Source organism: Manacus vitellinus, unplaced genomic scaffold (genome assembly GCF_001715985.3).
Source record: "Manacus vitellinus isolate BGI_N305 unplaced genomic scaffold, ASM171598v3 scaffold_8_pilon, whole genome shotgun sequence".
NCBI lineage: Eukaryota > Metazoa > Chordata > Aves > Passeriformes > Pipridae > Manacus > Manacus vitellinus.
In genome coordinates this window covers 24,603,937-24,618,711 of record NW_021940864.1, presented here as the reverse complement: position 1 = coordinate 24,618,711, position 14,775 = coordinate 24,603,937, and the positions used below count along the sequence as shown (strand labels likewise).

General features: G+C 35.5%; 1 protein-coding gene across 1 annotated transcript in view; it reads left to right on the top strand.

Moving 5' to 3' along the window:
• The window catches only part of WDR64 (WD repeat domain 64), an 88,963-nt gene that overhangs the window by 33,702 nt on the left and 40,486 nt on the right, over positions 1 to 14,775 (top strand). Inside the window, exons 7-11 of the mRNA XM_029965026.1 lie at positions 452 to 481; positions 4,156 to 4,260; positions 5,833 to 6,047; positions 6,545 to 6,679; positions 9,328 to 9,407. Coding sequence (XP_029820886.1) covers positions 452 to 481; positions 4,156 to 4,260; positions 5,833 to 6,047; positions 6,545 to 6,679; positions 9,328 to 9,407 — 565 coding nt within the window. The remainder of the gene's footprint in view (positions 1 to 451; positions 482 to 4,155; positions 4,261 to 5,832; positions 6,048 to 6,544; positions 6,680 to 9,327; positions 9,408 to 14,775) is intronic.

Sequence of the window (14,775 nt, the reverse complement as noted above, 5' to 3'; positions counted from 1 at the left end):
GGGTTTCTGTAAGACACATCCTGCTTATTACAGGAGCTGAAGCTGTTCTAGCTGTCAACAAGCATTAAAAGCACAACTCCATCAGAAGACCAGCGGATCTATACTCCCTTGTAAAAATGGGTATTTTTCACTTTTTTACTATTTATTTTTTCACTATTTTTTACTTCTTTACCTTTTTTTTTTTTAATTTTTCTTACTCCAACATCTCAATTTAAAAAAAACCCAAACCAACAAAGAAACTGTGAAATAACTGTGAAAGAAAAAGAAGTTTTAAGTTCCTCACTATATATAGGGGAACAGATAGCAGGTAGGTTAAAGATCTTTCTCAGATCTTAACTATGTACTCTTTCTATTGTTCTGATCCACCTGTGAAGAGGAGAGCTAACTTTGTTTAGACTTTTAATTTATTTGCTAACTTGTTATTGTGACAATATCTTTTTGTTTTTTTCAGAGGAAGGTTCAGGCAACAATCAATATTGAAGTAAGTTCTTTTTTTCTTCTTCCTGTTAAATAATTTCAATTAAAAATCAGCAGGTACTAAATTGAAATAATTAGAAACTGAGCATTATTCTAATGCCATTTCTAACTTTGAGACTCCTGCATGATTTGCCATGGGTCAAATAGGTTCAATGTATTGCTTTCAGTTGTAGAAACAATTGAATAACTTGATTTCTTTTCTCTGATAAATTACACCTCAGATAAATGCTGCTTTTTCTATTGAACTGTCCTTTACCCATTACCTTGCCAGAATATTTTCTTGTAAAATCCAACACTTCTATTGTCACTGTAAAATTTAAATAAGTAACATAATGAGTTTGTTAACGAAAAACAGTTCTACATCTTTCTAGGTAGATGATTGGTTACACAGTAAATACATTAAAACTTCATTTTTACCCTGGAAGTATCACTGCAGATTTTAGGTAATGAGCTTCCTTCAGATGACCTGTAGACAAAAGACATTAGTCTTAGCAAAGCAACATGTCCTAAAAGTTTGTGTAAGTATCTTGTGCCAGGAACAGTGCATTTTGTTGACTATCTCTTATTATATAGTGGAAGTTTTTAAATGCAATAGAAGTACTCCAGACCAGAGGCCCTACTACTATGAGCTATGAAATTTTCAGGTGGTCTAGTTAAAAATTACCCTCTTCTGCTTCATGCTCTGCCTTATCTTAGGGAATAGGCATTTTTATCCAATATTCTTATTTAAGGGCTTCCATTGAATGATCCCTTCCATTGAACGGTGCCCTTGTTCAATTTAATTTCTTCTCATCTTTCCTCTAACTACTGCATGAAAACAGAATTGAAAAGGCTTCTCTTGGACTTGAGGTTCCTGTACTTTTTGGTGGTTATTAAAAGATTGTGATGCTTGCAGAACATAATATTCATGACAACTATGTTATTCTTTAAATTGAAATTCTATATCTTTAAATGAAATAAAATTCTGGATTTCTTTGAGATAATAAATTCCACTTTCTAGACAGTTGAAATGTATGATGCTATTAAATTTATTACCTTGGGGATTCTTTGAGAGATTTATCTCTAGAATTTGGTCACAGCTTTTCTAATGTAAAGCATGCTTATTAAAACTGAAGCTTTGCATCTCAATATCTTTTATCTAAATACTTATTAAAAATCAAAGGACAATATCATATGTGAGTGTAAATCATCCCCCACCATTTACTTACTAAAGATACTGTGAACTGTGCTAGATTTTTCCTTGCAGGGTTTACATTTCTCTTTTTCTCATATGCAGAAAAACCAGTCCATTCTTTTCTCACTACAATTATTATGCCATTTTCAGTTGTTTTAACATCATCAGTACTGGCATCAATAGCTTATTGATGAAGCAATTTATTTGTGTGCATCTTCATGCAAATGAAGTAAGGTACTGAATTCAGGACTTATTCAGAGATAAGTTATCAGACTCCAAACCTTCCATCCATTGATAACCAGTGATGTATGTAGAGGGTGGCTAACAGATTGCAGCAATCCTTATGTTCCTATGCTTTCTTCTATTCAGTGTTCTCTTTCTTAAATTGTTTCAGAATAGAGATTTATTCAAGCAGAGTGACAGAGGTCTTGCCCTTAGGGTATTGAGCCAGAAAGACTGTAGAGCATATTAGGGCTAGAAATAAAATCCAGTGGACTGCAGCCATCAGAACTTTCCTAGCATCATGATGGTATAAATGGGACATGAACTATGGGTACAGATCAGTTACTGTTTTGTTACAGGGATGTTATGGAGAACAGGTCACCTCAAGAAAACCTGATTTTGTTTCTTGATGAGATTATGTGACTGAGTGAAATGACTGGAGGCATAAATATAATACACTTAAAACTCTATACAGTATTTGACTTAGCACCATATAACTTTCTGGTTTAAAATATGACCACTGGAAAAAACCCACAAGAGTGCATGGACTAACAGTCATCCATCTGACACCTAAAAATAACAGTCACCATAGAATCATCAGTGAATGATGATGGGAATACTGTGAACAAATCACTTCTCTCAAAGAATGGAAATGAAATGTCTTTTAAATATGACATAGAAAATCATAAAATATGATGAGCCAAAGTGAAACAGAAACTATTGGAAATGAGGAAGTGAAGATAGAGCCCTTGAGTAACAGGATGGAATAGGAAAAAAATGAAAAGGTTGGTCTTGATCTGGTGCAGCTGCCTTGTTTGTCTGTCAAGTATGGCAGCACTAAGAAAAGAAATTCTTATAAGCTAAAGCTGAAACCCGTTAATTTGACTGCATCACCACACATTAACACAACAAAATAGTGGCTTAATTAGTGGCTTAATTAAAATCAGCTTCATCATACCAGTTAGTCATTGTTATCTGATATATTGTAAGGACCCCAAAAAGTTACAGTTTACAAACTCTTCTTAAGAATTACCAACCAATCCATAAGGCCTCTGCAGGACTGACATTTTACACGTTTATTATAGAAAACAGCACAAGAAATCCTTATATATGTATTATCTTGCCCACAGACCATTAGGAAGGAAAGAAGCTTTCTACTGCAACAGGGTGCTGACATCCTCTGTCAGGATTTTAAACCCTTTACACTAACAGCAAAATCAATATTGTGTGCAGGAATGGAAATAAAAGTAGAAGCATCAGCAGCTGCCTGCAGTCCTTTTGATTCCGAACTTACTTTGTGGGTGTAAACTGTATCTTTGGCAACACAGGTTTCTGTTTTAGCTGTTTATCAAGTACTTCCACAGGAACAAAGCTTTTTAGAGTTTACAGATAGGTATATCACTTGAAGAACTGCAATAACTGCAAGTTTCTTTGTCATTTTAATCTAGAGAAGAAAGATATTTCAGCCAGTGTTATTTTATAGATGTTCTGAATTACTTTAAAGTAATAGATAATTGTGTCATATAGCAAATGGAGCATATTCCGTTTCAATCCCACTGTCATTTAGAAAGGTACATTACATTTTTTGGGGGGAGGGAAAGTCAAACAGCTATTAATATTTCAACAAAAAACCCCCACCAAAATTCTAGGTAGTGTAGTAGTGAATTTGAGTATAATCTTATACTTTGCAAAAGAAATTGTTTTACATTTGTACCTGTGTAATTTGAGGTACACTTGAAAAATAGCTTTATATGAGCAGGTGTATATATTTGTAAATATTTGATCTACCTGTTGGGAGAATTAAAGTTATTTAATACCAATCACTTATTTTCATAAACATTCATTTCAGTAGGAGTTTCGCTATCATAGATGTAATTTTGACTGCCTTTAATTTTCTTTTTTTTCCAAACGAAATTGTATCTGGGTAAAAATTTAATCTGCTTTACTATGGATGTTTTAGCTTAAGTTTCTTCTGCTCCAAGTGCTTTTTTAGAGTGTCATTACAGTTCAACTAACAATATGTGTTGTATCCTCTCATGTGCAACATCTGTGCCTCTGAGGTAAGCCACTGATAACTGAGGTTGAGCCTGTTGCCTCTGTAACTATATCTATGAGCTAGAACTAGAGTTCTTCATGTAGAATTAGAACTCTCAGTGGGGCTAGACCTAGCAGATGCTAGTGCAGGGTATATGGAAAAATGGTTTAAAATATGTACTTTTATGATAGAAAATTTATAAATTTACAGAGAAAATCCTTCTGTAGGTTCTCTTTATTTTCATCAGGATGCCGGCTGGATCACTGGATGTGATTTCCTACCTCAGCTGAAATATGTCGTGGCTGTAACTGAAAGTACAGTTATTATCTGGGACTATAAATCAGAAGAGAAGGTATTATGTCAGATGAGACAAATGCTACCATGAAGCCTGAAAATTGATCAGTCTTTGTTTTTGATATATATTTACATTCCTTTGGTCTAACAGGATGAAAGCTTTTAACTTTGTAGGAACTCAGTGAAACAGTGGAATTTATACTAAAGAAGGAATACCTTTCCACACCAAATGGGATTATTTAAGTGTCTTAAAAGTTTGGAAGAAAAAGAAAAAATTTGTACTATGTTGCAAACAACCCCCCAAAGAATTTATTTTCCATGTGTATCTAATGCATATGTGTGCACCTGTATATCTAATATGTGTGCATTGGTATATAGATATATGTCGGAATCTATTAAGAATCAAGGGACAGGTTTTCCAAGGAGGTAACTTACTGACTGAAAGAAAATATTTCTTCATGTCCCGTGTTTGTTCAGGATTTTCTAAGAACAAAACCATTTTGATATTGCTAGTGTATGTCCAAACTGTTAAAGTTTTCTTGAATGCCTTATTACAAAATACAATTTTTGTTGACCTATACCTTAGCATTTTCGCATTTTCTGTCTGTTCCTGTGGCTTTTCTCAGAAATTCTGAGTTGGCTGAGATGATGAGGACAAACAAAGTAAATATTTTTAGGATAAAATCAAGTCTTAGGACTTTTTTTTTTTTTTTTTTTGTTCTCAGTGTTGAAAGATTGCTTCCCAAACTCAGACAGGTCAATGTAAGTCCTTTTGTCAATCCAATTGGACTTCTGGGAGGAAGGCTCAGAAATTTATTCTCCAGATTCCCTCCAGTCATTACATCAGTGAGAGCTGCAAATGACCTGTTGCTGAATAGGAACATCTCTTTTTCAAGACCACAGAAATAATATATAGACAGTTCTGTGTCTGTGTTATGTCTCTTTAATGTTTCTGTGCTACATAGACAGCACTGAAGCAGTTAATTCCTATGGCATGGGAACAGTTCCCAGGTTAGGCTGTCAAGGCTGATTTAATCAAATAACAGATGGAGTCAGAAAGTAGAACCAATAAACAGTATGATGCAGATGACCCAAAATCCTATTCCTGTGCCTTCTCAGTCTGGCAAAATACCACAGTGACTTGCAACTGTATTCATTCCTACTATCTCTGTGCTTCAAAAATTGAAACACCTGCCCGCTTGACACTCCTAGGCTGTGTTGATAATTAGGATTCTGATATAATTTCTCCCTGTGTGAATTTGGCTATTTCCAATTTTCTTGTAGACAGCATCTCATTTTGAACAGGAAACTATATATAGTCTTAGCAAATATACCATCCCACTTAGCATGGGGGAGATCCTTCCTAAAATTTGTAATTACTGTTTATTCACTGAAATGGAAAAAGCTACCTGTGAAACAAAGCCTTGCTGAAACCCTTACAGTTTGCTATTAACTCCAATTAGGGATGATCTTCCATGAGTTTCTGATACCAGGAAACAGCTATCATAGGGGGAGCTTGAAAAAACAAAGTCAAGATTTGAACTCTGATGTAACTGGATAAGCATGATAGATTCAGTCAATTTAAGGACCCTGGTGCAATACCTAATAAACTATCTCTTATATTCCACAGAATAATGGCTATGTCATCAAACCAATGAAAAACTGTCTGCTCTGTGTTTGCACGGTGACTACGTCAGATCACCTGCCTAAGGACACTATCTTAATGGGAGATGATAAGGGTTATGTTTACCTGCTTACTATGACCAGTGATGACTTTATAATGAAACAATATAAAGACGAAAAAGAATCACAATTCCGGATCTTGGACTCCGAAAATTTTAACATGTAAGTTGCTTATGATAAAATACTATCAGTCTTGCATTATTTTTTTTTTAATTTGGGTTTTGTCTAGCCTAAATGGAGGATTAATTTCTGTTTATATATTAATCCTATCCAACTAAAGAAAATAATTTTTCAAACTGCAGTAAGTATGATTCACTTGGTTTTATGTGAAGGAAATGCCATCATTTTCAGTGGAAGGTTTTACAAAAGATCTTACAACAGGGAGGATGCAGAATAAAATTCCAGGGGAGAATTTACAATTGCTGTTATCCAGTTGACAAAGGAACAGCTTTATTGTGCCTGATGAGGTGGAAGCGTAATTGTGACTGGAGAAGTGCTCTGCTTCTTTTAAGCTGGAAGAGTGGTTCGGTATCTGCCCTGGATATTAAATGTTAGCACTGTTTGTGTATATAATCTCACTCCAAAAATTCCTGTCCACCTATGAGTATATTACAGTAGGTGCTACTATAGCCTAATAACATTTCCATTTATATCCCTAGTCTTAAACGCAAGCTACATGATGACTGGGTTGGAAGAGTTAAGTATATTTCTGCACTAAAATGTTTTGGATCCTGCTCCTCAGACAGCCTTCGTTCATTTGTTTTGGATGACATAAAGCGACTAGAGGACAACTTGTAAGTATATGACATCTTCTAGAAAAACTTTCTTTATAACTCTGCAAGAGATAAGTTCCCTGAAAGATGCCATCCTGTTGTATTTAAGCTGCCTTTTCTGTAAGCTTTATTAATAAAAACAAAAATACAATTATTTAAATGCTTGAATATTTTTGTTAGCTTTTGATATAGGAGAGGATATATGTACATTACTCACAGCCCTTAAAAATGTTATGTTGACAGTGTTGTCTGCTTCAACTTCTCCTCAGCAGGCAAATATTACTTAGAAAATTGTTTTGCTGCATGTATATCATGTATCCATTCATTTATAATTTATATCCAGACAGAAATATATTCAACTTAAGTTTCATTTACAGTTTCAGTTGCACCAGTTTGAGTTACTCACGATTAAACCAGGAACACAATTTGTTCTGAGGACTGTGAAATGGTTTTACTCTGCATCAGGAAAGAGTTTATGGCCTCCTTATTTGTGCCAAGTCCATGCATATGGCCCATAAGTGCTATAGGTGATTCCAAGCCTTTTTAGTCTGTGAATTTGGAAAAGTTTATAGTCCAATTAAATAATAAAAATGTGATTTGATGTAAAAAGGACCTAAAAATAACATACATATAGAACTTTTCATTCAAATATCTAAAAGCATTGTAAATATTAGATCAGGTTCAAAATTCCTCTGTGAGGTATATCCAGAGATTAAAAGATTTTTAAGGCTAGTAGCAACAACTAAGATAATCTATTTTATCTCTTGTATTACTCAGGCCATAAATATTCATGTAGAAATTCTTGAATCAATCCAGTAACTTTAGGTTTTATGAGTATTTCATGTCTGTTGAGGAATGAGGAAAGTGAAATATGAAACACTTATAACTTGTCCAAGGTCACATACTATGTTAGCTGAAAAGCTAAGAAATCCCCTTTGATTTTATTGGGAGCTTTGGAAAAATAGAATTGATTAGAGGAGAAAGAAAACTAAGTCTGCAGAGCCAAAACTATGGTCAAAAGAGTATATACACCACCATACACTGTTTGTAATACAGAACTTTTAACTACAAATATCTTGGTAGGTCTTTTTCATTTCACACTGGCTATAATTGTGTCTGCTATTGCAATAAATGTATATCTGTAAGCAGTTTCACGCAGCAGCTAAATGAAATTATATTGAGACAACTGAAAAATTACACAACTGCTAAAATGAAATTAATAGCCCTAAAAATAGCTATGGATCAAATCACTTTGAAATGTCCATTCCATAAGAAATGATAGTTGAAACATGATTTACTGATTCTAACAAAAGAAATTTCCCCAATTAACTTTGCATCAAGGAATTGTTGTTGTGCTTGAAGAGGGAAGTAGTATATCTTGTCTCCTACGTGACTTATGTGACTTAAGTTTCTTTGTCGATACTGGCTGATGAACAGTTATAATCTTTTCTTGTTAAGTATCTAAAAAGGGAGGCATGGATATGATCACAGAGTGCTTCTGTTGCAAGGCCATGGCTTGGGCAGAACTTCACAGTGCCAGATCAGTGGGAGTAAGGGATTCTGGTATAAAATAGGAATTCATTGATTTAAATGTATGATTAACAGTTCTTCTGAGGTTTTGTCACCTTTTCTTTTTCTATATAGTTGTTTATTAGCTCTTTAATGAATAGTCTCAATACTCTTGAGACTCTTCTGTTAGAGCTCTGGTAAAAAAGCTTTGGTCCCTCTAAGTAATAGTGAGCAGACGGCCTTTTATTTACACCTGCCTAGAAAGAACAAGCTCTTTCATTAATCCTCAAGGTTTCCAGAGTCTTTCTTCAAATGTACTGTCACTCCAATTTACGGTTTTCAATATTAATGGTTACTGTTTAGCCCAGAATAAAGGAACTAATACTTGTTTGGATTTCAAAGAAAAAATTTGAATGTTTTCTCATTTAGTTCTGTATAACTTATTTACACAGGCAGTCATTGTTTCCTGGGAGTGACAGGTGTTAACTATGCTATTACTGATTCCAAAAATCAATAAAATATTCACTCATTATTAGCAACGTATGAAACCTGGAGAGACAAACAAGTTTTTCAAAGGGTGGATTTAGAAGGGTCACTGAGTCAGTCTCAGTCTGTGTTGGCTGTTTGCATTCTTGCGCTTTAGCAGTGAACGTAACAGAATAATTCAATGGAGTTTCGGACACTTGTGGTCTCTTCATCCTGTTACACAACACAAAATAGATAATATAAAGACTATGCATTGTGCAGAAGCAACAGAAAAGTAACTGCACACACTTAATGTAACATCTAGACTGCAATACACCTCCACGTCTGAAAGAGGCAAATGCAGTTGCTTTGGTACTTTTCCTCAGTGATGAAATGCTTTAGGCACTCAGACACGTGCACAGGCTTACTTTGGCAGCAGCTACCATTTCAGGAGTCTGCTTCGAGTTTGCCTGTTAAAGAATTCAGGTGTACAAACTGGATATTTACCTCCTTAATAGAAAGTGCACTGTGTTCCTCTTTCATCAATCACTCTGTTATAAATCAATTTTCTTTTAACAGGAGATTGTATACATTATGTACACAGCTATTCTAAACTAGAAAAGTAAGATGGGATAATTGTAGACTGTATTTTCCTTATGTTTTTACACGATTAACTGTTTTATTAATGATTGCAGACCTGTAAGGGAATTTTCTGTCCCTAGAGGAGTCAATGCCTTCACATACTGTGGAAAGGCAAAAGTCATTGTCACTGGAGGTAAGTATTGGGATTTTTTCCAAGAGATTGTGCTGTTGTGAATTTTTTTCCCCAATTAGATAAGATCAAATACAGCTGATATAGTGTCTTAAGAATTTAAATAATGGCTTCTGTCTTAAATTATAGGAAACAGATATCTCGCTTTTAGTTGCTGGGAGGCTTACTCTGAAAAGATATATTTCCTTACAGGAATCTCTCAAAGGCTCTGTCTGGGTTTGATTCAAGTATCCTATATGTAATAAAACAGGAGAAACAGTATGTTGAACTACTCTAAGGTACCTTTCCAAGTCACAATGGTGACTGTCTTAGCCAGGTTATACACATTATTCCTTACAGTATCAGCAGGGCTTCCATCCTGTCACTTTTGGCCATCCTGTCCTATCTTAAGGAATCACATTGGCCCATCTTAATACTTTCCATTGGTCTTCTCTCTGATCATGTTTTCCCAAAGTGTTACTGTTTTTTCTTTCCCCTAAAGCAGACTGCAGAAATAGCACTCTTACATCCATTTCCTGCCTGTTATCCAATAATTTTATGAGCCTTTTACTGCAGTGGTTATATTTGATGTTTCAGAAATATGGCTGAAGGATGGCAGCAGTCTTGTTTTTATATTCTGTTTGACAGGGTGGTGCCCTGGAGTAACATTGATGCTGCCTTTCTACAAGACTTCAGTATGAGGGTTTTGCTTAAAAGTCTGTTAAAAATAGCAATAATACACATAGCAATTCTTACATCTATATTTAACAAGAAGAAAAAAATAGCCAAGGCTCTGCTGTGCAGCCTTGATAATATACACAACAGTAAAATAAACTTGAAAAAAAAAAAGAATAGAAAAAGACCTGGACATGGGAAAAAAATGCAATTCATGTTGAATTGTAACAGTATACCAAGGGGAAAGGTCTGACATATCAGAATAAATATCAGACAGTTCTATTGATTTTCTACATGCAAGATTTAAAGGAAAAGCAATATGGCTATGGAAAAGCAATATGGCTATAGAAAAGTTATTAGTGAAAATTCTGAAGTTCAGCCTTGGAGGAGATACTGTTTACATTGATCACCTTGTCACAGAAAGTAATCTGGAGAAATTTACTGATGACATAAAGTAAGGAGATCCTGTAAAACAAAATGTGATTAGTATTTCCCACAGATAGAACTGGAGGATTTTACTGTAGTAATAAAATCAGGGTGAAGTGTCTGAATGGGACAGAAGTTCAATTACACAGGAAGTAGTAAAAGTTTCTTTTACACACTGAAAATTCTTCTTACAGAAATAGGCAGAAGAGAAAAATCTGGATAAACTTCCTAAGAAAATAAGAGGTAGGCCAGGCCAAAGGTCTGCCTAACCCACTCTCCCCTCTTTGTCAATGACCGGTAGTAAATACTTGTGGCAGAGCATAGGAATAGGACAATCATGCAGCAATACTTACCCTAGGTACATGTGTTAGTTGAAATATCTGTTCTGCAGGTAACAAAGAATTAACTTCTCTGAATGTGACACTAGTGAAACCTCTTGTTGTATTGGAAGGCACTGTATGGTTGATATGAACCACTTTTGAGAAAGATTAGTTGAATATGGAAAAAGGGCGGGAAAAACATATCACATAGAGACTAAAACCATTGTGCAGAGATTAAAGTATATTTTCTGTAACCTAGCAAAGTGAAAATTAACAAGGATGACATTTTATCATCAATTAACATTGATGTCTATTAGAGCAAAAATCAGAGCAGTGATCTTCTGGAAGTGTCTTTGGAGTAGTGACAGTTGCAGAAGGAAATATTCTCATCAGTTTAAAATAGAGCTTGACATTTTTGAAATGTATTTGTCTGTGATGTTTGGAGGATACAGGTCTTGAGAGATCCATCTAATAAAGCCTTCAAAAGCTGAGGTTGAGAATTCTGTGCTCTGTTAATAGAATACACTGCTCACAATGGCACAGCACACTGTCAGGCTAGAGCACACTATGTTTGCCTCTGTATCTTAAAAGCCACCCCTCTCTTTTGACTGGATGAGAAACACACATTGATGATCCAGTTAATGAGATAATTAAACTTTTTAAAAATAATCATCATCATCATGGCCAGGCTTCACGAACAAAGATTTGGGAAGGGCTCTACTCACGTTTGTTACAAGCACACTGGTGGCTGAAAAGGCCAATACAAGACAGGCATGTCCAGTTGCAAAAGGCACAGCAGAAAGACTCCTTAGGTGGTAAATTCTGCAGGGCACAAATCTTTCTGCATTGTCTTTTCTCCTCAGGAGTGGTCCCGCGTGCTTTCTCAAAGGCATCAGCAGCGTTATAGATGGTGTGTCTCCAGACTTCCCGATTGGAGGCCAGAGTAGACCAGTTATGTTGATCAATATGGCCAAGGCTGAGATGTTGTTTCAGGGAGTCCTTGCATCTTCTCTTCGGGGCTCCTCTTGTGCCGCAGCCGGTGGCAAGTTCACCATAAAGCGAGATCTTAGGGAGGCAGTGATCTTTTATCCTTGAGACATGTCCTGCCCAGCGCAGCTGTGTTCTCAGTGACATGGCCTCAATACTTGTGATTGCTGCTTGCTCTAGAACAGATGTATTGGTCACATAATCTGACCGGTGGATGTTTAGGATTGCACGGAGGCAGAGTTGATGGAAGTGCCTACAATTTTATCTGTAATATACCCTAAAAATCAAAGACCAGAACAGATAAATAATTCAGGAATCATAACATGGTGACATGTGCGAACGTTTGTTAAAGCTGTGTTTATATGTCACGTTCAGCAATTAAAATAAAAGAAAAATCCAACCTTTGATTGCAGGCTAACTTCTAAAGTATTTAGCTGGGACAAACCTGCTAACCATTTTACTAAGACCAAACAATGTTATTTAGCTAGGTGTTTATAGCACAAATGATATGCTACATACTGTGATATATTATTACAGTGACTATTTAAAAAGTCATATTTTAACACCTTTATGCTTCCATCATTTATTTAGGTTTCTTTAATTATGCTCATGAGTTTGTCAGTAATGTGACACAACCTACTTTTGTCTTCCAGATATTTGACATTTATAATACTGAATAAAATAAAAGCAAACCTGGTACTGAGTTCATTTTTTTCTTCTAAAAGCTAGACTTTAAGCAGGAACATTATAAAAGCCTCATAGTGGTCTAAAATATGAAGCCCACAGTAGTTTAAAATAACTTCTCTGTGTAGCATTTTGCATTAATATTATGTTGAATAGTAAAGTGACATGGTTTTCTTCTTATTCTGGATTCAATTCCAGCTATGTCTTAATCATCACCTGTGGCAACAACTGCAGTTAAAATCAAATTAGGTATGCATATAAAAGCAGGAGATGATTGGTTTTAAATTATACATCAACTTCTAACCCTATTAGTTCTTCAAATCTAGCTATTGTTTTCCTGTGAGCAATGAAGCAGAATTAAAACTAGTGATTTCTAAATCTAGCAGTAACAGAGTAAGACTGGTAAAACTGATTCTGTGCTTGTTCTGTATCCTTTTTGAATTTCTGGAATAAGTGAAGTACATTTTCAGGAATTCCCAGAAATCCTAGTTAGAGAGATCACATCCCAGAACTCCTCTAGCATTAGCTTTCAGAAGCATAGCAAACTCTTTTCTATGATGCAGTCTAAATTTAAGAAGAACATATGAAGACAGACAAGGCAGCACAAAGAAAAAAAAACTTAAATTTTTGTCAGTATGATAAACATTTGAATTTGTGTTAGTTTACCAGATGTCTAAGTCTTCTGAAAAGGTTTTGCACACATTATAAGGCAAGATTATTTAAAAGACAGACTTGAAGGAATAACAAGTTGTTTTAACAGATAAGGGATTCTTCTGCCTGGATGTAGCAACTTAGAAAGAAACCAAGCATTATATTTTTATTTTCTGATCTATCAGAGGATGCCAAGCTAAGCCTAACATTCTCCATTCAAAAATGTTATTGTTCTCAAGTGGGTTTCAACACCACTGAAATGCAGACATCTCAGCAGACTTGTAATACCACACAAATTACAAAACTGCAAGCAAGAGATACAGTTTGACAAAGAAGTTTTCGAAGAAGGTATTGGAGTCCATACCATATAGCTAGAATAGAGCTGTGGTTGTAGAATCTGACTTTTCAAAAAACCCTAAACATCTGCTTTTATAGTTATTCATTGTGGAAGAGACTACATTGAACTAAGAACATTTTGTTTCAAATCATTGATTTCACAAAATGTTAAAAAATTGCTGTTGGATATGTAGACAGATAATCTTCTTCAAGCTTTTCTTGGATGTGTTTAGTACCCACGTTTTCTGTATCAGGATTCTGAATCCTTGAGGTATATTTGGAGTACAGAGTGAATAAATGTTCCAGGAAATGTTCCAGTGAAGCAGTGAATGTTAGGGCAAATCTGGCATTAGTCCAGGAAGAGGGAAAAGAGCAAATCTACTATAACAAAATCTACCATTATCTTCACATCAGTGAAAGGAACTAAAATGAATCCACTCTTTAACGTGAAAAGCAAACAGTATTTTTAATCTAGGAAGAGGTTTTCTTTCCTAATGTCACTTGTTTTTTCTTGTTAATATCTCAAGGAAATAACATATATAAGTGATTCTACTCTTAAACTCTCTGTGCCACAATTAAAGGGCAATTGTCTGCCCTTTCAATCATCTGCCCATCACTTCAGGAATATAAAGAACAGAGCAATTAGGAAGACTAAGAAAGATTCCATTCCTCAAAAGCACAGCAAGCAGGGAGTCAAGTTGATCAGATATTGTCAACAGCTCCTACCTTGTTCACCATCATCCTATTACATGATAGTTTGCATCTGGAGTTGCTAGCAGGGATGTTGTTGGAGCAATGTCTGTTTGCTCTGACGTTATAATTGATTGTATCAATCTCACTGAAGGCTTCTGTCTGCTGTATTTTGTGTCCTCCTGTTGACTCCATGGAAGGTTTGCAAGCTGAGTTTTACTCCCATGGACTTCTTTCTCACTAATGTATACTAACCTGGTCACGAGGGTTCTGCTAACTTGCAGAATATGTCTAGGATGGCCCAAGGCAACATCTGAGGAGGTGAGAAGGGACCTACTGTGTTCTGCAATTTCCCCATCAAAAAGAGCTTCATAAACCATTTGTGCAGTTATAACCCATTTAAGCTACTTCCTGCCATGCTTATAGCATATACAGATTATCTGAGGTATTTTTGCCTGAAGATCACCCCGAAAAAGAAACTGGTTCCCCCTGAAGTTACAGCCAGTCAGCTACTTAGCCATGGCTCTCCTTTCCTCTGCAGTTCTCCCTCCATCGTGCTGGTACAGCTGTTTGCATGTTTGAATTCTCAGTGACACTTGTGAAATGAGCTGGCAAAAACCAAA